The 27845-nt window shown below is 48.9% G+C and overlaps 1 protein-coding gene across 2 annotated transcripts in view; it reads left to right on the forward strand.

Moving 5' to 3' along the window:
• The window catches only part of PLXNA4 (plexin A4), a 456164-nt gene that overhangs the window by 53284 nt on the left and 375035 nt on the right, over nt 1-27845 (forward strand). For both annotated transcript variants that reach the window (XM_064373437.1, XM_064373439.1), the window contains exon 2: nt 11703-12973. In XM_064373437.1, the coding sequence (XP_064229507.1) occupies nt 11786-12973 (1188 nt within the window). In that variant the 5' untranslated portion in view covers nt 11703-11785. The remainder of the gene's footprint in view (nt 1-11702; nt 12974-27845) is intronic.

The raw sequence follows: 27845 nt of genomic DNA on the forward strand, positions 1-27845 counted from the left end.
AATGGGTCAGATCATGCTGGCAGAGTCAACCTGTCGAGGGGTCTAAATTAAGCCCTTGGATGGGTGGATGGGGTTTCAATGCATGGAGGCCTCCTGCTGTGGACTGAGGTCCTCAGAGGTGGGAAGAAGCAAAGGCCCTTCCTGGAAAGATCAACTTGCTGGTCAGGCTCAGTGAAATGGACCAGCACCTGAGCTGTTAAGAGTGTCCTTGGTCCTTCTTATCTGAAGGAGAAAACGGACTCCCCAAGAGTGTGAATTAGGTCCACTTAACAGATGAGCACCCCGGGTTCTCTGAGGGCAGGCTGTGGCATTCAATGCTGGCAGGCATTCCTGAGGCTCCCCGCAATTGAGATTCAGGCAGCTAAAAAGGCAACTTAGGCAAAGATGCAAAGAGTTTTTGGAGAGAAACTTCAGCACCAGCTTTTTGTCTCCCACTGAATGCCTCCGCCCCAGGTGTTTTAATCATCACATCACATGGCTCTGCCTTGCACCTCCGCAAAGGCCGTTTGTGGAAACTTCCCAACCTCGATGATGGCCTGTGTTCTGTGAAGCCTAAAACATTTCGCTCTCACTTCTGGATTTAGCCCAAGAAGAAACTGGGTGATCCCTCTTCCTCATCCTATTTCCAGAAACACCATATTACAGATGGGGAAACTGAGGCAACAAGAAAGAAGGGCTGTCACTTAGCAGGACGTGGCTGGTTAGAATGACCATTTATGATGCCTATAGTATCCTTGGTCATAGTGATTCTAACAGGAGGCTTTTATGAGTGACACCAGCTGATGCATGACTGGCTGTGAGCTAAGAACATCCACTACTTCCCCTGACTATGAAAGGAGAGCAAGGAGCTCATCTGGGTGAAGACCACTGAATGTGGCTTTGCCTATTGGAGCCAGGCTGGAGAGGCTACGGGGAGTGTAGGTTGGAGTGGCAGGCAGGGTTGCAGTGAGCCTCCCATCCCAGTGAAAATGTCAGCTGGGCAAGCCTCAGGTCACATGCACAAGACAGGGCTTCATGGAGAGGTGACTGTCCCCAGTCTGTGGTGACCCCAAGCCCCTTTTCTGTGGCCCCAGTGTCCACCCAGGTCTTGGGGCAGCAAAAGTAACAGCAAGTCTCCCTTTGCTACAGCTTAGCAACTTCCCAGGGTGTCCCCCTATTTCTGTGCACCCAGAGACTAGTGGGTCCTTTTTGAAGACTAGGAGCAAGCACTCCTGGACAGACCCTGGATAGAGTGTTCCTCATGGGCTGGGCAGGAGACAGTGGCCACATAGGTGCCAGGCTGTGCCATTTTGCAGAGCAGTTCTTGACATCAACTCCAGCTGTGGCATCTGACTCCAAATTTCTGGCTGGCCTATTTCTTTAAGTGAGATGCTGGAAAGAAGTTTGGGATTCTGTTCGCCCCAAGCCAAGATCCTACTGAGAGTGCTGTGTTTTTTAAAGCCTTGCTGCCACTCTTGAAGTAAAGAAAGCCATTGCCTAGCGACTCTCCCGCCCTGAGGCACAGTGCCTGGAATCTCAAGGCGATCTCCACGTGGTAATGAAGAGTTTCACATGGGGCTGCCTGGGTCTCGGCTGGAGCTCCTGCTCAGCTCTGCTGGGGATGGCAGACTTGGCCAGGGAGAGGTGGTTTTGTACCCTGGGGGAGCACCCTCCAGGCCAAGGACAAGGAGGCCTGGAGGAGGGAAAGGAAAGAGGGCGTGGAAACTGTGGATAAAGGTCTCAGAGGTCCAGCTGGGACCTGATCTCTGAATGCAGAGACTCACAGACTCAGTCTCCTGCAGAGGCTTCTTCCAGACTGGGTCCAAAGGCTCTGTCCATGGTAATCACTTCTCCTCGGCCCCTTTTAATAAACTGGAAAGTAAGGATTAAGGGAGCCCTGTGTAGCTGAGCTTGGTGCTGAATTTCCCTGGGACCGGGCTGGTTGCCTGGTAGTGCCAAGACTACATCAGTGCCTGGCCCTCCGTCACTCCCTCTTCCGCATCTCTTATACCCTTCTCCAGCTCTTCCATCAGTCATCAATTTCACAGTTCCCATCCCTTAGGAGAGAAGCAGAGGCAGAGGGAAGCACGCTGGAAGAGGGCTCCCATGGCCCCTGCTGGACTGTTGCTTTTTAGACTTAGGCTGGGTTGTGGCTGAGCTGGCCCCATGAGGCCCCACCCACACTGAGACTGTCCAAGGCCAGCAGTGACCTTTTCTTGGGAAGACAGTTGTTTTGGCTTGACTTGCCCCACTAGTGGTAGTAAAGAGTTGCACTGTATCATCTCTACCCTCTGGCTCTTTCCTCTGATGAATGTGACACTCATTTCTGAGATGGCCAGCAACAAGGGGCAGGGGTGACAGTGAAGGTCGGGACGGATGTGGCTGCAGTGAGCTGGCCAAGTACATGAGGTCAGTTGTCCATCACAGGCCCCAGACCCAAGTGTTTAAAGTGAAAAAATGCAGATGGGGAAAAAATACCGATCTTACTGAAGATGTTATTCTGAATGCATGGATTACAGATTGGAGTAGAAATCTGCAAATGGCATGTGTCCGTTTTGTTTGCATGGATCAATGGGTGTTTAGAGCTTCTTGGATGAAATGAAAGAGAGGCCTGTTGCTGCTCCCCAACTCCCTCACTGCCCTCAGCTGCACACACACTTGCCTCCCTGGGCCCCAAACTTGGAAATGGCCATCAAGCAACATGGAAGATTTCTCTATTCTGTAGATGTTAGCATGGCCGTCTCCTCTCTCTCTGGGCTTGACTGCTTGCAATCTGGTTTTAGGAACAAGAGAGGGGGCTGCTGACACCTAAAGAGAACTCTCCCTAGGGCCAGAGCCTGATGTTCTACAAAGAACAGAGACCCGGAGCACCCAGCATTAGGTTTGAATCCCAGCTCTGAGATGCAGTGAGCTCTCTGTGTTTCTGTCTGTGAGTTAGGGTGAGGCTAACTGTTGTCACACACAAATCCACAGTTTCAGGGTTATCACAGTAAAGGTTTCTTTCTTGTCCAGTGTTCCTAGTGGGTGCATAGATCTTTCATCAGGAGGCTCCACCATCCTATAGGGCCTCAGGGTCCTCTTTAACTGGGTGGTGAAAGAAACTGTAGAGAAGACACACTTATTTCTTCCCCGCTTTGGCACGGAATGTCACCATGACCTCGCTATTCAGTCACACCTGGATACCATGTGGAAATGGAGAGGTGGGGAAATGTCCATAGCTGATAGCCACCTCTCACTGACTTCATACTAGCAGCCTCATGCATGTCCTGTTTTTGAAGAAAAGTTAACTTCCTGTCCCCAACCCACCTGCACAATTGCGATCAAGTGACCTGTTGTACAGTGTTGTAGGAAGGACTAAGGGAGGTGATAAAGTTCAGCGTTTTTTAGCAGCGGCTGGAAAGGGGAGGATCTGCCGAGCTTGCCAGTGGGACAGCTAGAGGGGCCTCTAGAAGCTGCTCAGCCCCTGGAGAGCAGGGACACTTTTGTTGTTGTTGTTGTTGTTTGAGATGGAGTCTTGCTCTGTCACCCAGGCTGCAGTGCAGTGGTGCAATCTCAGCTCACTGCTGCAGCCTCTGCCTCCCTGGTTCAAGTGATTCTCCTGCCTCAGCCTCCCGAGTAGCTGGGACTACAGGCATGTACCACTACACCCAGCTAATTTTTGTATTTTTTTTTTTTTTTTATAGTGGAGATGGGATTTCACCACATTGGCCAGGCTGGTCTTGAACTCCTGACCTCAAGTGATCCACCCACCTTGGCCTCCCAAAGTGCTGGGATTATAGGTGTGCGCTACCATGCTTGGCAGGGACACTGTTTTCTGCTCTGGACTGTCTCTACCCTTTATACCTAGCTCAGAACTCCTCATGTGGTATGTGCTCCATCAGCAGTCGTTGGCTGAATACATGAGTGCATGCTGACTTCCAGCAACTGGCATCTGCTGCATTGTGGCTGTTTTCTGTTGTCTGTTTTCCATGCTGCATTTTTACTTTCAGGCTCAGCCTCTTCTATTCAACCAGGTCCATACTGATTTCCCTTGCTGCATAGGACAGTGGTTCTCAAAGCCCAATTTGCTAACACAAGATGACTTTTTATGACATCCCAGCTGGTGGACTGGTCGGTCTCAATGAAATCATGTACAAAAGATGTCGTTTCTCTGATGCATTTGAACTCATGTTTTAAAAGGACAAAATGGAGTATTTTAAGTAGTTATAAGCCCTGGTTTACAACAGGGTACAACCAATTTTTTAGGTTGGTCCCTGTTTAAACTGGCTGGCTTGAAGATTTACTTGAAGCACCAAAATTTACTTTGTACTTTAGCCGTACATGATACCCACTGCCATCTCATATACTCTGCTATGGAGCATTCATTCATTCATTCATTCACATGTTCCCAAACATCTATTGCATAACTACTGTGTTTCAGGCTCTGAGTTTAGAACTGGAGAAAAGAGTGGTGAAACAATCCTTGTCCTTAAGGAGCTCCTATTTTTAGACTAGGGGACAGTATCAATGGACAAATATAACAGAGTTTGTAAAATGTGAGATTCTGGTAGTACCGGTTCCTGCACTAATGTATAGTAGGGGCATCTAGACCAGTGGCTTGAACGGAGGAGGTTTCATGTGAACAATGAGTCTAACTCAGGGCATGGAGGCATAAATAGGTGAAGACTTCCCAAGAGCCCTGCAGGTGCAGCTCTCAAGGCAAATGCTCAGCAGATAGGGAAGTGCTGTGTTTGATTCTGAAAGCTGGTACGTACACATGCACACACATGCATACACCCTCAAACATCACCTGGGATTATGCCTCGCTATCTGTAAAACCATAGTTTATCTCTGTGGGCAGCAGGAGGCACAAATCTGTTTGGCTTGCTCAGTTGATCACATGGGATAATAGTCTATTAGAGAGGCTGTGGTGGGAGACACTATACTCATTGGGCTTTTTCTGTGTACGGGTTAGGATTCTTATATTGACAAGTGCCAGAAAACTGAACCCAAACTGGATTCTGCAAACGGGGAATTTTTTTTTTTGGATCACATAACTGGAAAGTACAGGCATAGAGCTGGCTTCAGTGGACACAATCGAGACATTTATAGGATGTCGCCCAGGCCGGGGACCCAGTACTCTCTATCCTTTGGCTTAGTTCTGCTCTCCTCAGTACTTTGGCTTCATTCTTCCAGGCTCCTGTCCCCTGCTCCCACCCCTGTGATTACAAGATGGCACCAGTGGTTCTTAGGCCCTTGTCTCTCCAAGGTCACATCTGGTGGAAGAGCTAGAACTTTCTTCCTCAGTATCTCCATCCAAAGCCTGTTGCTTGTCAGAGATCTGATTTAACCAGTTTCTCATTCCTGAGCCAATCACTATGCTCTCCGCACTGGCCCTGCTCTGTGCTGAGTGGCTCAGGCCTTGAACCAGAGGTCAAGTCAATTCCAGCAGAAGTGTTTGGGCTGAGATAGGGCAAAGGCACAGATGCCCAGATAATAAAGAAATGATAGCAAAAGCAACTGTTATGCACTGTCTCTGAAAGTGTGTTTCAAATTTTTTTGACCATGACTATATTCTTTGGGCTTCTTCAAAGAAGATAGAACCGTGTGTGTGTGTGTGTGTGTGTGTGTGTGTGTAGAGAGACAGAGATTGATTTAAGGAATTGGCTCACACAATTTTGGAGGCACCAAGTTCAAAACCTTTAGGGTGGACCTGTAGATAGGAGACTCAGAGAAGAGCCACTGTTATATCCAAGTCCAAAGGCCATCTGCTGGTGAATTTTCCGCTTGCTCAGAGGTGGCCAGTCTTTCATTCTATTCATGACCTTTAACTGATTGGATGAGGCCCACCCACATTATAGAGGGCAATCTGATTTACTCAAAGTCCACTGATCTAAATATTAATTTTATCCCAAGACACCCTCTTAGAAATATCCAGAATAATGTTTGACCAACCATCTGGGCACCATGGCTCAGCCAATTTGACAAATAAAATTAACCATCCCAGGGACCCAGTTACATTATACATATTTACATCACATTCAATGTGTAGTATGCTATATACTGGGTAAAACAAGTCAGTGCTTATCTTTTCTATATGACATACTAATATTTCCCCCTCTATTTTATTTCATTAAGAAGAGTACTTGGCTGAGTGTAGTGGGTCACGTCTGTAATCCCAGCACTCTGGGAGACTGAGGTGGGTGGATCACTTGATGTCAGGAGTTAGAGACCAGCTTGACCAACATGGTGAAACCCCATCTCTACTGAAAGCACAAAAATTAGCCAGGGATGGTGGTAGGCACCTGTAATCCCAGCTACTTGGGAGGCTAAAGCAGGAGAATTGCTTGAACCCCCAGGAGGCGGAGGTTGCAGTGAGCCAAAATCATGCCTCTGCATTCTAGCCTGGGCAACAGAGGGAGACGCCATCTCAAAAAAAAAAAAAAAAAAAAGCACCTGTAACTCACCTAATTCATGGTGTGTTGTGACTTGGATTTTGAAATGTCATCCTAGGACACATTTTCTGAGAATCTGTTATCCCATAGCAAAAGGTCTGAGGAACAGGACTCTATCCAGGGGGCCAGGAAATGTACTGTGAACAATTGAGTGAGACTTAAAGAGCTCAACTCTCCAAAGCCCGATGTGACTGTGTGTGACCTCAGCCAAGACCTGTACCTGTTCAAACCTCGGTTTCCTTATCTCTAAAGGGGGCATTACTTATAAATACCTAATCCACCTAACAGGGTTGTCATGAACAAGAAATTCAGAACAAGGTAACATGCATGAAAACACTTAGTAAACTCTAAAGTAATTTCACAGGGTAATTGCTATTTTAAACGACTCTATAATAACTTTCCTCTCTACCACTCAGGAATCTGAGAGGATGGTGCTATTTCATGAAAATTAGTTTCAGTTCTTTGAAACTTGCTGCCTAAAACAAAGACGGCCCCAATTTCTCTAATCAAAATGATGATCAGCTTCTAAAAAGGAGTCCCATCTCCCCTGAGACTACTCCAAATTAAAATCTGATTTCAAAGAAGGGAAAACTTAGTGTGTTTGGGCTGGGTTTGGGGATCTTTCGGTTATTCTGCCTTCTGGCCTACCTTATGTAGTTTGGTGAATGCTTTGGGGCAATTGTTGAGGGTTATTTGTTCCCATTACTTGCCTTTAAGAAGTGGAGTTGGGCTGAATGCAGTTTTCAATACTTTGTTTTGAAACTAGCTAAATGGTGACTTGAGAGTGACATGGTGGGTAGGCTCTGAAATTGGGGTGGGGTTTTCCAGGTTGGGGTTACCGCTTACAAGAATTGACGTCCTGGAAGCGAATCCCCCCGCCCCGGGGGGCCAATCTGGCTCTCGTGAAATGGTGGGTAGACTCTGAAATTGGGGTGGGGTTTTCCAGGTTGGGGTTACCGCTTACAAGAATTGATGTCCTGGAAAGGAATCCACCCCCTACCCCTCGCCCTGAGCTAATCTGGCTCTTGCTTTGCCAGATTGGAGAGCATTAGACAGCTCCGGGAGGCAGGGGGCTGGTGGCTCTGCATATCTGTGTGTCTCAAGCTGCGTGGGGAGATCACCTCTGTGGTGGTGCCTTGTGGGGTCTTTAGTGAGGCAAGCTGGAGCTCACATCCTTATTTTCTCCTTTTCTCCTCCATCTTTCTCTTATTTGTTTCCTAATCAGTCTCTTTCGTGGTGTGTAAAATGAGGCTGGTTATTCCTAGCACACGTTATTGTTTCTGTGGGCCCCCCTCCTCTCTGGGTATCGTGATCTCGCCATCCCCAGATGAGGGTGATAAGTGTTTGAGATGCATAACTGTATCTCATTTCGGTGCCTAATACAAGATGCAGAATGAGCCGTGGTACCTTTCTGCTCAGTAAATTCATAATTGCAGGCTTCCTTGTCTTGCCTCTTGCAGACTAGAGAGCTGTTGATTGGTCCTGGGTCCATGTGTGTGTACAGTAAGGTGGGCCGTGGGGTAGGCGCCCTTTCCCCAGCATGTGTCAGGTTCCATTACAGAGACTGTGCAAAGTTCCCTCCTCCAAAAAGTTGGTGGCTGAGTCCCGACCTGCACCTGCCTGTCTGGAAGGGGGATTAATAGCCTTGCTGGAATTTGGTTGTTGGCAGAGATGTTTTGAGAGCCCTGTTAGCCAGCAGAGCATATGGTGCGCAAAGAGCCGTCTCTTTTCAGACAAAAGCTGGGAGCAGCTGCTGGAGTGAGTTCACATGAAGTCAGAAGAGAGGCTGGGGTGATGGAAAGAGCATGAAACAGACAGTGTGAGATCCGATCTTATGCTGCCTTCAACTCAATGTGTGACCTATTACAGTTTCATCTGACCTCTTGGATTTCAACCTCTTTGTCTCTGAAATCAGGGATTGGGAATCACTAAACTGGATTATCTCTTTCAGATCAAAAACTTCCAGATTCTTCTTTGATATTTGAATTTGCACAAGCAATTCAAGATGAACCATCCTGACTCTTCATCACTAGTCTTGAGATGTACCACCAGGTACCATCTCATTATCATAATCCTAATCCTTCTAATCCTATTTCAATCTTGCTAAAAATAACAATGAAAGCAATTATCATTTCCTAAGCACTTTCTCTGTGCTGGGCAGAGAGGCTCTGTGCAGCTGCTGGTTTATGGTCATTAATACTTTGAGAGGTAAACCACAGAACTCATCTGATTGGTGTTATCTACCAGCTTAGACCCTGAGGGTCAGAAAGGGCTTTGGTTTTCTCCTGATACTGGCAGGTGATATCCCGAGATTTCTGTGTTTCAGGCTTACACGGGTTAACAGGGGCTTCTAAGTGCTCCATCTTCTGGGCTCTGGAATTGTGTGTTTCTAGAAAAGTATGGGTTTTGCAGTGATTGAAACCTGGACTTAACACCCAATTCTGCTACATATTTACCAGTGTCCTTGCAGAGCTAAAGTTTCCTCACCTGAAAAATGAATAAGACAATCAATCCTGACCGCAGAGAACAGTGGTGAGGATTGTATGAGCCAAGCTATGTGAAAATATTTGCATGGGCTCTGGGGTGCAGCAAATGCTCCACAAATACTGATATTCCTCTATGCTTCTAGCCTCTCTTTCCACCAGTCAAGAAATAGTTGCTGAGCCTCTTCTATATGTCCGGCTGTGAATGTGTTGATGAGCAAGACAGATCCAGTCCTGCCCTCAAGGAACCCTCAGCTCCAAACTCTCCTTCTGCAGACTAAGGCTAAATGGAAAGGGAGAGGCTCCTCTCTGGGGCCTTTGTTCTTTTCCTTTACAATTTCATGTCTGTCTTCAACACTGCGTTTCAGTCTCAACTTCTCAGTGACATCCTGGCAAGGCTGTGGGCTCTCTGTTTTCAGCCTCATATTCTACCTGATTCATTCATGAATTGTGTTCTCTAGATGTATTCTTCCTTGTACACACCCTGGTGTGATATGCCCATGCTTCTGCTGTGTGGACCCCTCCCCTAGAAGGCCTTTCCCTTTGTGCCCTGCCTGTCTTCTCCAAGTTCACAGCTCAGCCCAAATTCCATGCCCTCCCCAAGGCCCCCTGCATCCTGCTCCTTGCTCTCTCTTACCCTGAGTTAGAAGTCGTCTTTCTTCCTAGGAACTGCTAAAGCACTTCTTGTATGCCACGTGACTTTTTGTCACACGCATCAATTCAGGTTCTGTGGGTATCTGCCTGATTTGACTATGCGTTCTTTGAGGATCTGATCCTTGGGTCCCACAGTGTCTTGCACATATTTTTGAGTGTTCTGAGCAAACCTTTGCCATATGGGTGAATGAATGAAGGCCCTTGGCTGGCAGCACTGCTATTAACTGTGGTGTGCTCCACTAGCTGGTCTTCCTCCTCTGATATTCACTGGAAAAGACCTGTGCTTTTCATTCGGATGCTGGCTGACAATGCAAAGTCTTTATTTGGTTTTCTTCCTTCTTCTCTTGGTTTCTGTCTAACCTATGGCTTGCTCCCTGCTGGGGAATTTTCTATTGCTTAGTGGCCTACTTCTTCTCATTCCCCATTCTTGAGGTATTTGGAGGTGAATGAGAAAAATTCCACAGAACTGAGATGTCCCCATATTAGGATGTTGGCAATTCCTGCCCTGAATTCTCCCAAACTGGAAGGAACACAAAGCTGTGTTTGTGGGAACACACGCAGAAAGCATCTTGAATAGAAGGAGACCCTCAGGATGGGAGGCGATCTTTTCCTCAGGGAGTTTTTTTATTTATTTGTTTATTTGCCTGGCCACTTCTTAAAGCATTTCTTCTCTCTCTTTAATGAAAACCTCTCAGAGGAGGCCCTGCTAGGAGAGGAAGCCAAGATCTGCCCTGTTAAAATGACATTAGGGCTCAGGGCTGGGCAGCGAATCTAGAGGATCTGGTTGCCACTGCAGTGGGTTTTAAATTTGGCCTCTTCATCCAGCAGAGGAGGCACAGAGGAAAGGTTTCTCCTGCAGTAGTAGATACAGACGCAGAGAACCAGAGGCAGTGGCCATAATGGATAGTGTCCAAGAAGGAATCAACCTTAACTCTTCTGCTGCACGGGAAGGGATCACAGTACAGCCCCATCTGTGCAAGGCTGGGGTGAACCGACATGGTTTGGTAGTTAAGGTTGTGAATCTGCACACATTCACACTACTCAGATTTGAAGCTACATCTACCACTTTTAGCTGTGCAACTTACACAACTTCCCTAAGCTCGCTTTCCTTAGCTGTAAAATGTGGATACAATAGGACGTACTTCGGAGGTCTGCCGATCAGGGTCCCAGCAGGTAATAGACAGCACACACAGATTTGGTCCTTTGAGAAAAGGTTGATAAAGGGGCTCTTCATAAAAGTGTGGTTCTTAGGCTGGGTATGATGGCTTATGCCTGTAGTCCCAGCACCTTGGGAGGCCGAGGTGGGCAGATCACTAGGTCAAGAGATCAAGACCATCCTGGCCAACATGGTGAAACCCCATCTCTACTAAAAATAAAAAAAAAAATCAGCTGGGCATGGTGGTGTGCACCTGTAGTTCCAGCTACTCGGGAGGCTGATATAGGAGGATCGCTTGAACCTGGGAGGCAGAGGTTTCAGTGAGCCAAGATCATGCCACTGCATTTTGGCCTGGAGACATAGCGAGACTCGGTCTCAAAAAAAACAAAAGAAAACAAAGTGTGGCTCTTTAAGGGGCAGTGCAGTACAGGGGGGTAGTAACCGTGAGGTCCCTATTACCACCTCTACGGTCGGATGGGGTCCAGTAGGAGGTGGTTCACAGAGCCTGAAGAGAGAGAAACTGTGTGGAGAGACCTCCTGTGGGGAACACCAGATGAAGCTTGCAGCCTGCACACGCAGCCCTGCCTCCTGCCTCCTGCCTTCCCTCCCTCCCTCTCCTCCTCCAGTCAGCCTTTTGCGGATGCTGCCTGCTGGTGGCACCTGACTCGGCTGACAGTGCTGGACAGTATCTGACACAAATTCAGGCACTCAGTGGCTAATGGCTGTTGATCATGATCATCATCACTGCTATTATTATCATGTCATTATCATCACCACCATTATCATTACTGATGTGTCCTCCTGGGGCTGCTGCTGCCACCCGGCTCTGTGTCACATGCTCGTGGTGGGGGCTGACTCAGCCAGTGTCCGGCACCCCCCAGTGCATTTCTGCTCAGTGTGTGCAGAATGTTTTGAAAGTCCAGGCAGACAAGCTGTGGGGTGAAATGAAGCCGCTGGCCTTGCTATCCAGCTCACAGTCTTTCCTCTCTCCAATAGGGGAGTCTGCACTGCTGAGTCCTGGCCCTTCAAGGGGACGACCGTGCCTAAGTGCTGCTGTGCCGCCGGGACCTGCCTCTGCCATGAGAGCCATGCCCTGGAACTGGACCTGCCTGCTCTCCCACCTCCTCATGGTGGGCATGGGCTCCTCCACTCTGCTCACCCGGCAGCCAGCCCCGCTGTCCCAGAAGCAGCGGTCATTTGTGACATTCCGAGGGGAGCCTGCCGAGGGTTTCAATCACCTGGTGGTGGATGAGAGGACAGGACACATTTACTTGGGGGCTGTCAATCGGATTTACAAGCTCTCCAGTGACCTGAAGGTCCTGGTGACACATGAGACAGGGCCGGATGAGGACAACCCCAAGTGTTACCCACCCCGCATCGTCCAGACCTGCAACGAGCCCCTGACCACCACCAACAATGTCAACAAGATGCTCCTCATAGACTACAAGGAGAACAGGCTGATTGCCTGTGGGAGCCTGTACCAAGGCATCTGTAAGCTGCTGAGGCTGGAGGACCTCTTCAAGCTGGGGGAGCCTTACCATAAGAAGGAGCACTATCTGTCAGGCGTCAACGAGAGCGGCTCGGTCTTCGGAGTGATCGTCTCCTACAGCAACCTGGATGACAAACTGTTCATTGCCACGGCAGTGGACGGGAAGCCTGAGTATTTTCCCACCATCTCCAGCCGGAAACTGACCAAGAACTCCGAGGCGGATGGCATGTTCGCGTACGTCTTCCACGATGAGTTCGTGGCCTCGATGATTAAGATCCCTTCGGACACCTTCACCATCATCCCTGACTTTGATATCTACTATGTCTATGGTTTTAGCAGTGGTAACTTTGTCTACTTTTTGACCCTCCAACCTGAGATGGTGTCTCCCCCAGGCTCCACCACCAAGGAGCAGGTGTATACATCCAAACTCGTGAGGCTTTGCAAGGAGGACACGGCCTTCAACTCGTACGTAGAGGTGCCCATTGGCTGTGAGCGCAGTGGGGTGGAGTACCGCCTGCTGCAGGCTGCCTACCTGTCCAAAGCGGGGGCCATGCTCGGCAGGACCCTGGGAGTCCATCCAGATGATGACCTGCTCTTCACCGTCTTCTCCAAGGGCCAGAAGCGGAAAATGAAATCCCTGGATGAGTCGGCCCTGTGCATCTTCATCTTGAAGCAGATCAATGACCGCATTAAGGGGCGGCTGCAGTCCTGCTACCGGGGCGAGGGCACGCTGGACCTGGCCTGGCTCAAGGTGAAGGACATCCCCTGCAGCAGCGCGGTGAGTCCAGGGAGGGCTGCGGGCTGGGATGGTGGGAGTGTAGGATGAGAACCCCAGCCTTGTAGCCCGCATGGAGTGTGTATCAACCTCCTTCCCCTTTCGCAGATGAGGCGAGTATATCCCATCCCACCTCTGAGTCTCATTGGACCCAGAGTCCAAAACATTCTGCAACTATGACATTGAGTGTGTAAGAGTCAGAGTGGGCGCTAAAACATAAATTCCCATCAGAGTACTTTTCTCTGCACCATATTGGCTCACTGGTTATGAGAGGGAGTGCTGGGAATAGGTAAGAACTGTGTCAAATGGATGTCATAGGGACCAGGCACGGCGACGTGTATATGCCCTTTGCACTCACTGAGCCTCCAAATAACTTTCCTGGGAGCTTAAATAAAACCATAGGGTAGGGGGAGAGGTGAATGTGAAGAGTCATCCTACATTTGGGATAGATACGGAATTTCAGGAGAGGTGTGTTTGAAGCTCTTTGCATGTCTTTAGGAAATGCTAAAATGAGAGCACAGTCAGGTAAGAGTGCAGTGAACACAGAGAAAGCAAAGCTAACTTGGAAAACGGATGGGAAGGGACAGATCGTGTTTATTGAGCATCTTCCGTGTGCACAGTGCCTTGAAAGAGACATGTGACAAGGTCAGGAAGCAGCCAGAGAGCGGCATGGACGATGGGAGAGCTGCGGGACCCAGAGGGAGAGCAGGAGAAGGGCTGGCTTAGGGGTCTTTGCATGGCTTGTGGGTATGGCCTTGCTGGGGGACCCCAGGTGAAGCGGGGGACACAGCTTCCTGCCTGTCACAGCCTAGCTCACCTGTGCCCCACCATGAAAAGCGTCTGCCTTCTTTTGTCTTGGCTCTGTTCCTCTTCGCAATGGTCCTGTTTTTTCACAATTATTCTTTGGGTGATTCGGAAGGCTCAGCTCTCAGCATCTTCTGTGTTCTTGTCCTTTTCCTTTTGTAACTGTGCATTTTAAAGATTATGAACCTAGTTTCAGAACATCAATTCTGTAATTTTAATTTGGGGAGAAGAAGAAAGGAAAATGTATTCATCAGACAGAAGTATGCATCCATATGATGTGATTCTTGACTCCTTAAACTTGAGTGGAGTTCCATATTAGGAAATGTATCTTGTTTGATTTGAAAAGTGTAAGTTTCTCTTCATAAAGTATGACTACATGCCAGGCAGATCTTGGAGGGGACTGGCACCCTCCCCAGCCAGAGTGTGGAGAGGCCATCACTCCCGTCTTTGGGATTTGGGTTGGAGGTAGGGAAGAGGGAGGAGAAAGTTGGTGCCCTGGCGCTTAAGCTCAGGCTGTTTTCCATTGTCAAGTTTTCCAGACACTGGGCTGGCTGAAACTAAAAGATGTCATTTCTTCTCAGAGGTCTTGAAAAGCTAGGAGTCCCCTGATGTCACAAAGGAAATAGGAGAGGTGCTTTGGACCAAGCAGGGCATCAAAAAGTTGACAAATCGGAGACAGACCAGAGAATGGAGGGGACTCCACTGTATCTACTGAGCCTTCCTAGCAGGTGTCATAACCTTTGGGAATGCCTCCTGGAGCCCTTTGCTTGGGGCCATAGCTGAGCCACTTAAGAGAGTCCATGAGACAGGGCTATGAACTTGCGGGGGCATGGACTGCTCCCAGATGAAGGCAGCTAATGACGGAGGCTGTTCTGGACATATGTCTATTACACACTCAAACACAATTACGTGGGTGAGATGTGTCAGAATGTTGGTGTTGAGAAGGCCCTTCGAGAGCCTTGGCCTAACATTTCATTTTGCACCTGAGCACTTGGAGACTCAGCAAGGTGAATGAATTGCCCAAGGTCACACTAGGAGTGAGTGGCAGAGCCAGCACTTGAAAAGAATCCCCCTTGCCTACAGGACACCCACACATGCATGCATGTGATAAATTCCCTGTGAGCATGCACACAGATGCAGGCCTATGTTAGAAGACGGCAAGTTTATGCTGTGCGCATACTAAACAACTAGTTCTTTTGAGATCAGAGGGGTTGGCAATCTCTGACACTTTCCTGTAGAAAACTCGCTTCAAACCCTGCCTTTTTGGGTGATGTTTTTGGGAGCAAAATCAGCTGCAGGGATCCGTCCAGCTGCCCGTGGGCAAGTGTTTGTGCTGCCCTTATTTCCTGCCACAATACGAAAAGCCAAGTTCATCATGGAAGTCTGCAGAGCTGCAGGTGCTAACACCGTGTGGTAGCCTTGGAGAGAACAGAGGGAAAACAGCTTTGCAAGACAGGCTAATGCCAGGACGGGCAGTAATGGAGCCCAGATAACAAGCTTTTGATTTTTCTTTTGGCTTTAATTAGCCCTTTCAAGTTACAGGCAAGTTCAGGGCCGAGAGTAGAAAGGAGGCCAGAAACTCTGCACAGGGCTGGGGCTGTCTCCCCAGCCAGTCTGAAAAAGGCCAGGCTGGCTTTTAATGCACAGTATCAGTTTCCTTTGATTTGGCAGATACCCGAGTTCCTTTGCTCTGGCCCTCCTGTGACCATTCGTTTGGACTTGGCTCAAACCACACGTGTTTCATGTGACATCAGCCAGGCCAGGCTCCATTCTGCCCTGATGACCATTTGCAAACCCAGCTATTCCTTAACCCATTCACAAGGCTGTCGGGTTGGTTTCCTTGTTCTCTTCCTGACTAGAGGTGGAGGATGAACAAGATGAAGTCTGGAGTGCTCTCTTGTCACGGAGTCTGACACTCCCTCAAGCCCTGTGAAGTGGAACCCAGTCCCAGATGACCTCTGTCCTGTGGTGTTTCTGCTGTAGGAAGATGGCAGAGGGAAGGACAAAGCCCAGGAGGTTGGCTTTTAGGACTTGTGTTTTGTAGGGTAAGGGGTCCCCTGTGTGTTTTATCATAGTTACTACTCTAAAAGCTTGAAGGGATGTGACTAGCAATGGATGTCGACTGTGCTCCATGTTGTAGCATCTCTCCAAGTTGTAATGCCTCCCATGGGGCTCTTCAGGCTTTTCTAGCCCTTTCCACCTCCTGAGACTCACATTCTTCCCCATGAACTCACGCCTCCAGAAATCAGAGCTGGGATCTGCATAACTCCCAGGCCACCTGCCTACTTCACAAGGTCCCAGCACCTGCTTGGGCTGTGTTCATCTGGGGGACGGGAAGGAAAGGGAAGAAGAATGCCTATTCTAAGGCCCCCATTTCCAGGGAGCATCCACAGAGCACTGGGCAGGCCGGAGCCTGAGGACCAGGCAGAGGGAAAAGTCTTGGGCTGTGGGGGTGGAACCTGCTGACCTGCAACCCCCAGAGAGTTCAACGGTGCCCCAACTCCAGGTGAATCAGGGAAGGCTGGCTGTGCTCCGGTCAGAGATGAGGGCTGGTCAGCCAGGAGTGGCCTCCTCATGGGAATGTGTTGCTCTGGGCATAAACAGTCCTGTTGGAAATGCACATCCCTGAGTGGGCACTGAGTGTGGAGGTGGGGCAAGCGGCTGGGGCTTTCTGGTGTCTATGGGGGTGGGAGCAGCAGCTTCCACCTTCGCCCTCTGAGCAGTGCTTTATCCCCGTCCTGGCCTTTCTCCAGCCTGGGTGGGGAGAAGTCTCCCAGAGCAAGTGGGTTAGTATCTGAAAGCAACTCTAAGGATCTCATGTGGACATGGTATGATATGAGGGGGACCTAGAGGGTCTGTCAGGGCCCCAGTTTTTCTCAGGACTCAGGGGACTAGAGGTCAAGCTGAGACTGATTTGCTAATGAGCACTCACGTGGGGAATGGCAGTGATTTCATGTCTCTGTTTCTGTGGCTTATCCCTGGTGCATCTCTATTCCCAGCCCCCTTTGAAGGCTGCCCCCAGGCTTCCTGAGACCCCCTGTCTGCAGAGCATGTGACAGACAGTAAAGCTGAGGAACCCACACCTGTGGCTTCTGTCATGTGCCAGGGCCTTATGCAGGAGAAAGTGACAGCTCTCTGTCCTTCTCTGGGGGACCTGACCCTCTTGACTTGGAGTGGGCAGCTGGCTGGAGAAGATGCTGGGTTTGACCAGGCACCTGGCATCCTGGAATCTCCCAGGCATAGGGTTATCTATACGTTCTGTCACTTCTTCAGCCTTCTGGGGCAACCTCACCCAACACTAATGAACTAGTGCCTCCAAATAAACGAATGAATGGCAAAAAACATGTATGAAGCCCTAGGAAAGGGCTTGGCAATGCACTCCCTCCTGGTGGATACCAAGCATCATGGAATGGCATCTGTTTCCAGGAGCCACACAGTGGAGGAGAGAGATGCACACCAGCAGTCATTGTGGCCCGGGTGATGGGAACAATGGCTGTGGTCATGGGAGTTACCATCATTCACTCCACTTCAATCTTCCCTGACTTTGGAACCAATTGAGCCATGGGTATGGGAGTCAGGTAGTCTCGGCCGTAGCACCGATTAGGCTGTATGGAGAAAGGTGGCATGCTGGAGGTGCGGCAATCAGCTTCTCAATGTCCCTGTCAAGGCTTGACCTGAGTGTCCTTCAACTAGAAAATTTGGATCCTTGGAGCAGAAACTATTATCCAGAATCATTGACTCACACCTGTCAAACCCCACTGGTGGGAGCAGAGGGTGGAGGCCTCCTGGCTGCCTGGAAATAACACCCTAGAGTTCACATGGTACCTGATGGCTAATGAGGGCTTTATCACACCTGTTCTTCTTGCGACAGTACTCCTATAGGATCATGGAAGGACAAGCATCCTCTGCATTTGAGGGAACGGAGAAACAGAAAACTCAAGTGCTTCAGTCGAGGTCACGTAATGAGTAGCCTGAAAGCTGCTCTGTATCCTAATTCTCAGCCTGGTCCTCTTCCCATGGTGCTTCACAAGGGTGTGCTGGCGGCGTCCAAGGTGGACAGTTCATGGTGCGGGGACTGGCTGAAACTATAGGGTATTTGTGATCCGGGGTCCTAGAGTGCTGAACGCCGGTGGAAGTTCCTGGCCACCGTGAGACTAGAAAGTCTCTCACATTTCCAGAAGCCTCTCGTTGAGAACCATTGCTAGACCCAGCTCCCACCTGACTCTGGAGTTTACCCCCAAGCCCTGTGCAGTCCCACAAGGGCCACACAGGCACAGGAAACGGAGGTCTTCCTTTTTAACCCGCAGCTCCCCTTCCTGCCCTGCTGTGTGCATGACTGGGTAGTGACAGGGGTCCCCTTCCCACGTGCCATTCCTTTGATTCACTGGTTTCCTGGGCATGGCAGTCCTGAGCAGGAGACAGGGTCACCCCCTTGGACTCAGGCTGGCCTCACGTCCCAGTCTGCATGGTCACTCAGGTTGGTCTGGCGCCTGAGATCCTGAAACTCCACGAAAGTGAGCATCCGGAATGGCCAGGCAGGCATCCCAAGCTCCGGGGCCTGGCTTCTGCAGGTCTTATTGGGGTGTTTTCTTTTCCCTGTCAGCAGGAAGCACAGCTCAGACTCAATGGAGTTGTATCCTGTTGTTTACGGCGTTAGACAAGGCTTGCTCTTTCTGCTCAGCCCTTGTCCTCTCTCAGACCAGGAACTCCTCCTCTTCCCTGCCCCATCCCGCCTCTCTCATCTCCACTACACTTGCCACACACTGCGGCCCATGCCACACTCACATCCCAATAAATGCACGCATCAAAACATCTCACATGTTGGTCTGAGCGCCCACCTGTCACGGCCCATGACCCTGTACTCCAGATTTCTTATTTAGCACTGGGTGCCTGACATGTCACAGCCCCAATCCTTATAGAATCAAGTCTTCCCACTCTCTCTTGGAGATGGCTCCTGTCTTAGGTATGTAGGTGACAGGCCCACCCACCTCCCTCTTTTCAGCCAGCAGGGTTTGCAGTGAAAGTCCCATCCCAGCCTAGTGTGTGCGGTGCTTTATGTGATGGGTGGCTGAGCCCTGGGCGATGTATTGGGTCTTGTGGGAGCAAAGTTGAGGTTGGCTTCCTAGGCTGGATGTAATCTCCCAGGATGCCCACCCTGGAGGCCACTGGGTCAGAGCAGGGAGTGAGGTGGGACCCAGGAGTCACACAGACTGAGTTTTAACACAGACGGCTGCCAGGAGAGCTCAGCACAGAGTTAGAGTTGAGGATGTGAGGCTTCACAATACTGAGATGTGGACCACGCCTCCTGAGCCCGAGCACAGTGGCGTGCACACCCATAGCGCACCCACGTGCACACACCCATTCTCTGTTCTCACTAACACTCCTGGTTCATGGTCCTCTCTTAGCCTTTCTCTGTCTCCCTCTTTCTGTGACTTGTTCTCCCTCACCCCACACACACTGCTCAGCAGCAAGTATGAGGAGATTTCTCTCTCTCTCTCTCACACACACACACGCACACACACACACACGTGCCTCATGTGGTATGAGATAGCCCTGCCCAAATGGGAAGCCGGACCTCTTGTTCAATGAGCACATAGATATTGAAAGCGTTCCTTATCAAGGGAAAAATTGGATTCAAAAATTAATTTTTACTCATTTAATTAGTCAGCAAATATTAATTGTGCTGATATTATGGGCCAGACAATAAATTCAGCCCTACTTAACCTCCAGATCTGGATTTCTGGGCTTTCCCTTCAATTCCTGTTGTCCTCACAGCGTGGCGTCTTGGCTGGGTTACTGGTCTGAGAGTCAGGATCTTTGGGTTTCAACCAGTCCCAGCCTGTGAGAGGTCACTGGGCAAGAAGTTTCCCTTTTGCTTTGAATCACACATTTTATCTTCAAGAAAGAGATGATGAAAAAGTATCCCTTTAATAAAGAGTGCAGAGATTCATAAGGAAAGAGAAATATACAGACGTTAATAATGATAGACACACAGCCCCTTATATTCATAGGACACTCACACGTTCAGAGCATCATTCTGTGTCTCCTCCTTTGGGTATAGTAACCACCCAAGGGGACAGAAAGGGGCATCATAATATTGTGGTGATTTCATGCTTAGATTTTTTTTCTCCACCAATATCTGCTTTTGAGAGATTTGGGCTATGCTTAATGCAGGTGTGATGTTTGGTATCTCAGGCCCTAGAATGTGCTCCAATTGCCTTTATTTCTTCTTCTTCTTCTTCTTTTTTTTTTTTTTTTTTGAGACAGTGTTTCGCTCTTGTTGCCCAGGCTGGAGTGCAATGGTGTGATCTTGGCTCACTACAACCTCTGCCTCCCAGGTTCAAGCGATTCTCCTGCCTTAGCCTCCCTAGTAACTGGGATTACAGGAATGCGCCACCACGCCCAGCTAATTTTTGTAGTAGAGATGCGGTTTCATCATGCTGGCCGGGCTGGTTTCAAACTCCTGACTCGGGTGATCCACCTGCCTCGGCCTCCCTCCAATTGCCTTCCTTTCTATACAGTGCAGGTTATGAATGATAAGAGAATGCATTTGAACGACAAGACATGTTTTGAGCAGTGCTTGCTGCTGTTACCTTCGTGTGTCCATTAGTTTTTGTAAGGCAGAAAGAAAGGACTGCATGTCGTCACATCAGACTTGTTTTATGAACAAAGTTAGTGGAGAGAAGGAAAAAGAGACAACTGAGAGAGCTCTTCTCCATTTGGCCTCTCAATTTACATGTTTTCCCTATGGGATCAGTGGGAGAGAAGTAGCCCACACCTTTCCCTAGTCTCTGTGTCATTACTGTGTCTCTGTCAGTGTTCCAAAATATAATGGGATTTGTTCGGCTGATTTATCCCGCATGCAGGCAACATTACCCAGACCCACACCCAGATCCGAGGAGCAAGAGAGGAAGATACGGGACCACGAGAGTGGGGCTAATAAAATTTATTCCCACTAACAAGGGAATGACCTACCCCATAATTCAGCCTGGTGAGCAGGGGCACTGCTTCCCAACACCCACTAGAAAAGACCCAAACGTAATCATCATGGTGTTCCTCACGTCAGTTACAGCCCTTGTGGCAGCTGAGGCTGTCTGCCGTAGACTCTGGGAGGGAGTCTAAAGTACAAAAGGAGAGAGCTGGCCCCCCAGTAGGTTTTGGTTGTTACCATTCACAATGCTGAGGAGCTTCCCTGGGATTTCCAATGGATAAGAGAATGTGTTTGAACGACAGGACGACAGGATGCATTTTGAGCCAGTGCTTGCTGCTGTTACCTTCACGGGTCCCTTAGTTTTTGTAAGGCAGAAGGGAAGGGCTGCCCATCATCACATCAGGCTTGTTTGTTTTATCAACAAAGTTAGTGGAGAGAATGTTAGTTAAAGGAGTTAACTAACCAAGTTAATGGAGCCATTCCAAATGCCTTCCATTGTTCCAAAGGTAGTTAAGTGCATTCATTCAATGTATATTTGCATCAGAAGCCCCAGCCCCATCTCCTAAATAATAAAGGAAATGGTGTACCTCTTTTAATAATAAAGGAAATGGTGTACCTAGTTGGATTGTAACAGATGGGTTTTACTTTTACTTTCCCATGGGTCTGGTTTTGGCTGCTAGACCAGTCCCCAGTGATGATGCTGTCTGCAGAATTCCAATTCTCTTGGTAGGCTGGCCTAGAGCTCTGGCTCATCCAGACCGTCCCCAGGTCATTGTGCCATGGCCCTGTCTGCTTCTCAGAGGGAGGAACACAAGGCTCTTGGCAGCTAAGCTAATGAGGAGAAGGTCATGGGTTCAACCCTTAGGATTCTGAGATGAAGCTTGTCTTTGGCTGCTATGCTCAGCAACCCCTAGACGGGGTGCATTGCTAAAGCTCGCTATTGGTTACAGCCTGGCCTGCAGAATGTGTGCTTAATGCCCCTCTCCAGGGAAAACTGCTCAATTTAGTGACATTAGTTTCCTATTAGAAGGATAGTTTGTTTTGATGATAAATGAAAGACCACTTAGATATCTGGTGGGTTTGGGCCACAGATGGTCTCAAAACACACATAGAAACTTCAAAATGAGTATTAAAAGAAGCGTTGCTTTTAGCAAATGGCTTCCATTATTCCATAGGTAGTTAAGTGCATTCATTCAACAAATATTTGCATCAGAAGCCCCAGCCCCACCTCCTAGAACACAATGACTTTCTATCCTGTTTTCTGGTCTGCTCTCTTCTTTTTGAGATTCCCAGAAGCAAAGCTCTTGGTTCTTGAGAACTGGGGTCATATGATAGTCCCCACTTATCCTTGGGAGGTGCGTTCCAAGCCCCCCAGTGGATGCCTGACACTGCAGACAGTCCCAAACTCCATATAAACTGTGTTTTTCTCTATGCATACTGATAGGGTTTGGCTGTGTCCCCACCCACATCTCATCTTGAATTCCTCCCTGTGGGAGGGACCTGGTGGGAGGTAATTGAATCATGGGAGCAGGTCTTTCTCATGCTGTTCTCGTGATAGTGAATAAGTCTTATGAGATCTGACAGTATTGTAAGGGGAGGTTCACTGCACAAGCTCTCTCTCTTTGCCTGCTGCCATCCATGTAAGACGTGACTTGCTCCTCCTTGCCTTCTTCCATGATTGTGAGGCCTCCTTAGCCATGAGGAACTGTAGGTCCATTGAACTTTTTCTTCCAAGTCTCAGGTATGTCATTATTAGCAGTGTGAAAATGGACTAATGCACATACATACCTATGATAAAGTTTAATTTATCAATAATTAGGCACAGAAGATTAACAGTTATAATAAAATAGAACAGTTATAATGATATACTATAATAAAAGTTCTATGAACGTTGTCTCCTTTCTCTCAAAAGTCTCTTACTGTGCTCTACTCTATTTTTGGACAGTGGTTGATTGGGCTGCGGTAACTGAAACCATGGAAAGTGAAGCCAGGGATCAGGGAACTGCTGTAATTTATTGGGTTGTTTTTCCAACCCCAAGACACTTTTCTCTAGTGCTCAAAGCCCTGCAGTGACTTGTTTGTCTAACTGGGTTATTGTGGCTGTGGCTTGCTGGCTTTCCCTCTCTTTCTCTGTACTCATTTGTTTTCCCTACGATCTCATTGAAAACGACACCAGAAAGAATCATTCTGAGATGAAGCACTAGTAACTGAGTGGGTGAGCACTCACTCCAGCACTGTTTCCATTGCCTGTGCTCACAGCCAGGATTCAGGGGTCAACTTTCACCTGTTACAGGACTTCTCTGGGTTGCTTTTGAGAGACTTCAATCTCATAGGGCCAGCATGGGTCATGTGCCTGAAGGTCACGTGTCTGAAGGCAGACCTTCCGGAGAGGGCTAGAAGTCATAAAAGAGAAAGAATAGTTTAGGCAGAACAGTAAAGCAATCAGAGGATAACAGGTCTTTGTAATTTCTTCTTTCTTTTTTGATCATTACAAAAATGATCACTCAAGCACATGGAAATATCTTATAGAATAATAGGCTTTCTGCCAAGCCAAACCTAAACCTACTAGAGACTCCCAGAGATATTTCTACCACCCTGTGGAACCTCTCCTCTTACCTCTACCTCTGAGGAGGTAGTGTGGAGTAAACACGGCATCATCTCAAGGGGTGGATGCATTCTGTGTATTTATGAACACCTTAGGGGTCAGCTGTCATATTTGAGATATGGTTCCCAATAAGTGGGTGATCATTATCTCCCTGTACTGCAGAGCTTTACAACTGGAGCCTGCATTTAGACATGAGCGATTACAGTTTATCTGATCAATATCTCCCTTTAAAAAGAAATCCCACATGTGTAATTCATTGATTCCCCACTTCCAGTGGAGGTGTGCTATGGTCAGCTCCTGGGATATGTGTGTGTGTGTGTGTGTGTGTGTATGTGTGTAAGTGTAATTAATGGGAAGAAATTTAGGGCTGCTTAATATGAAGAATATAAAGACCTTTTCTTTTCTGTATCAACAGGCAGCTCATGGACTTACCTTCCTTTTTTCTTCTAATTTGAATTTCTTTTCAAAACGTCAGCTCTCACTTTCCTTTGGGATGCACAGGCCCAGGAAAGGAAGAAGCCCAGCTTGGATGATTGGCCAAGGGCCTCCTCAGGAGGGGAGAGTTGGTTGCTTCTGCTTTCTGGAGATGGCAGAGCACTCATCCCTGACGCTGGGAAAGGGAGTGGACGCATAGGATCTTCCCCAGCAGTCCCCTGCCTTCCTCTGATCCTGGAGCAGATTATCTTTGGGACCACCCTCTAGCGACCCCAGAGGAAACCCCTACTTAAGATCAGTTTTTTCTTTTTCCTGTATCTGGGAATTTGGAGTTTTGGTACCTATTTTCTCGGCAACTTAATAGGTAACTAGGGGAGGCACCTCACTCTCCAGACCCTACTGTCCCCTTCTGTAAAATGGGGCAGTTGGATTTTATGATCCTGAGTGATTTTCCGCGTTTGAAATATGACATGTGAAAGAGGGGTAGAATACTGTTTCATAAGTCAAAGAACTTGGATGTGAGCCTAAACCTCGCCTCTTCCTCAAAGTCATGCCTGCTCCTCAAGGCAGTTGGTGGCCCACTCTCTGGACTCCCCCATGCACCTAACTGAAGCAGGATCCAGATGGCTTTGTCTAGTCATGGCCCAGGTCTGTCCATCCCCACACTGGGAAAGAGGCAGTTCTTTGGGCCAGAAACCGAGACTTTTCCACCTTTACATTCTTAGGAGCTCACCTAGTGCTTGGTGCTTAGTTAGGTCTTTCATAAATGTTCTTAAGCAAATTAATAAGTGAGAAAAAGTAAATAGCATTGTCATTATCCAATCCCTGTTTCCCTTGCTGAATGCAGGGAGTTCCAATAGCCCAGGGAACCAAAGGTTTGGTGGAAAAAGGTTGGTCTAAAGATCCAGTTGGCCCCACTATGGGTGAGTTTGGGAAAATCTGATGTCTTCTTACCCCATGCAATGGACAGGAGTGGGGGCTTCCCAGCTGTGGAGGTGCATGAGGCTAGATTATATTTTTCCATTCAGGAAGGGCAAGAGAGTTGGTTTTCTCCCAGACAAGAGAAATCCTCTCTCTCTCTCTCGGACCACAGGAGTTGCCCACAGAGCAATGAGAAGACCAGGTTTGACTTTGTCTTCCATCCTGGGGCTGAGAGATGGCTGCTGCTGGCCCAGAGCAGCTGGGCAGGTACATGAGGCTGGGGGAGTTGGCTGCATGGCCCATCTCTGCTGGTCACCTGGTCTGCCTCTTTAGGATCAGCTTAGGATGTTTGTAAACAGTGGATGCCTACAGTAATAGGGCAGCCTGTGGCTATGGAAGAGACTGTGTCCCAGAGCTAAGCTAATTGGCCCACAGGGGGATGGATCTGCTAACCTTCACCTCAGTAGCACTGCATTTGGGCCACTGAGCTCTGACTTGGTTCTGACCTTTCCATAATAAGGACTCAATGTGAGGTTTTTGCAAAGGTGAGGCAAACCAGGGCCGGGGCTAAAACATCTTCGCTTGGCACAGTAGGTGCAATCAGGAATCACGCCAGGGGCTGTGCAGGCAGGGGTCAGGGGAGGATTTGGGGATCAGGCTCCCACCATGCCTCATCACCTGTGGCCTTCAAGATGGGTTGGTGTGGCTGTCGGGGTGGGTGATAGTTGATTCCTTGAGTGTGTCATTGAGGCCTAGGGTTGGGGGTGATGCTGAGGGTTCTTGGGGAGATCCCCCCACTGTTCCTCAGGTCTGCCTCCTCCTCCAGCCTTTCCCAGGAGTCTCCACAGAGACCATCAGATGCTTCTGGAGTCCTTGGGCAGTGGCTTTGCAGCTCTGCCCCCGAGCCTGGGGAATTGCTGGAGGAAGGACACTGTCTGCATTTAAAATCCCCTTTTCATGGAGATGATAGAGCTTTTCAGAGTGCCAGTCTCTCTGCAGTGTGGGAGCAATTTCCCTGTAATTGGTAAAGTAACCGTAACTGCTCTGTCATTTGTATGTGGCGACACGTAATTGCACAGTAACCTTTGCCGCGGAGCACGAGGGAAGCGCGGTAAGCTATTAGATTGTAATTCGGACTGTCAGCTCCAGCTCCCCACGGCACCTCCACCACCACCATGCTGCATGGCAGGCCCCCAGGGAAGCTGCTGTGGGGGCTGTCTGCATCCAGGTCCAGTTCAGGGTGCTGCTCCAGAGTAGGGATGCTAGGCACATGCTGTGTTCTGCAGTGCCCTCAGCTAGGAAGGGCCCTCTGTGGTGATCTAGGCCAGTGCTTCTTAAACCTTAGCTAGAGAGGGTTGGAATCACCTGGAGGGGTGTGAAGACACAGATGTCTGAGCCCCCAACCCCAGACTTTTTAATCCTGTAGGTCTGGGGTGGAGCTCAGGAATTTGCATTTCTAATGAACAGCTATCAATTTTCTGGATCTGAGACCATTCCCCTTCTCCTTCATTCAGCTTTGTGGCTAAATGTCTATCTGATTCTGAAAGATCTTTGGGAAGAACTGCCTTTGCTATTTCATCTTCACATTAGCCCCTTTAATCTTGATGACATCTCTGAGATAGATACCATGAATTTCCTCAAAGATGCTGAGATCCACAAAGGTCATCTGACCCATCTAATGGCAACAGCAGTCAAAACTCCCACAGAACTGACTCTAAGTGCCAGATATTGTTCTGTATGTTTTAAATCATTTAATCCTCACCACAGTACTATACAGTATGTACTACTGTTCTAATCCCTATTCTACAGTTAACAAATTAAGGCACAGAGAGGTTAAGTGACTTGCTCAAGGTCACATAGGATTAAGTTGCAGAGTTGGGATTCAAACCTAAGCACTTTGGTTCTGGTTCACTACTGTTAGCCACTGTGATACTCAGGCATTTATTGATCCACCCACCCATCCATCCATCCATCCATCCACCCACCCACTCATCCATTCATCCATCTATTCATCCACCCACCCACCCACTCATCCATCCATCCATCCATCTATTCATCCACCCACCCACCCTCCCATCCATCCATCTATTCACCCACCCACCAACCCACTCATCCACCCATCCATCCATCTACCCACCCACTCATCCATCCATCCATCTATTCATCCATCCATCCACCCACTCATCCATCCATCCATTTATCCACCCACCCACCCATCCATCCTTCCACCCACCCACTCATCCATCCATCCACCCACTCATCCATTCATCCATCTGTTCATCCACCCACCCATCCATCCATCCATCCACCTACCCACTCATCCATCCATTCATCTATTCATCCACCCACCCACCCACCCATCCATCCATCTATCCATCCACCATCCATCCACCCACCCACCCACCCATCCATCTATTCATCCACCCCCCCACCCCCCCACCCATCTATTCATCCACCCCCCACCCCCCCACCCATCCATCCATCTATTCATCCATCCACCCACACACCCACCCATCCATCCACCCACCCATCCATCTATTCATCCATCCATCCACCCACCCACCCACCCATCCATTCATCCACCCACCCATCCATCTATTCATCCATCCACCCACCCACCCATCCATCTATTCATCCATCCACCCACCCACCCATCCATCCACCCACCCACCTACCCATCCACCTACCCACCCATCCATCTATTCATCCATCCATCCACTCATCTATTTAATACACATGTATTATTATTAGCCTACTATAAGCCAGGCACTAAGCTAGGGATACAAAGATGCATAAAACATGGTCCCTGTCCTTGAGCTCATGGTCCTTGGAGCACAGTGGATCAGCCATCCTAATTTGTACCCCAGTGCCTTCTATGAGGACATTTGACCCAGTGAAAAAAAGATCGAGTGTCTTCCGGATAGGGACCCGGAGAGTGTGGCCCTGTCCGGGCTTCTGGGTCTGTCCACGGGGTTGTCAAGTGGGCTCCACATAAATTCCCATGTAATGGGCCCTTATTTCCTTTCCCTGTGAGAGTGGAGTTGCCCTCTAATAAACAAGCAACATCATAACCATGGCCAACATTTTGTGTATTTGTGGAGTGACAGGAGGCCAGCCCCAGGCCTAGGGCACGGCTGGGCTCCTAATCACAGCAGTCTGGACCTGGCTCCTCTGGCTGT

Source organism: Aotus nancymaae, unplaced genomic scaffold (genome assembly GCF_030222135.1).
Source record: "Aotus nancymaae isolate 86718 unplaced genomic scaffold, 86718_ANA_hifiasm-v0.15.2.pri h1tg000002l, whole genome shotgun sequence".
NCBI lineage: Eukaryota > Metazoa > Chordata > Mammalia > Primates > Aotidae > Aotus > Aotus nancymaae.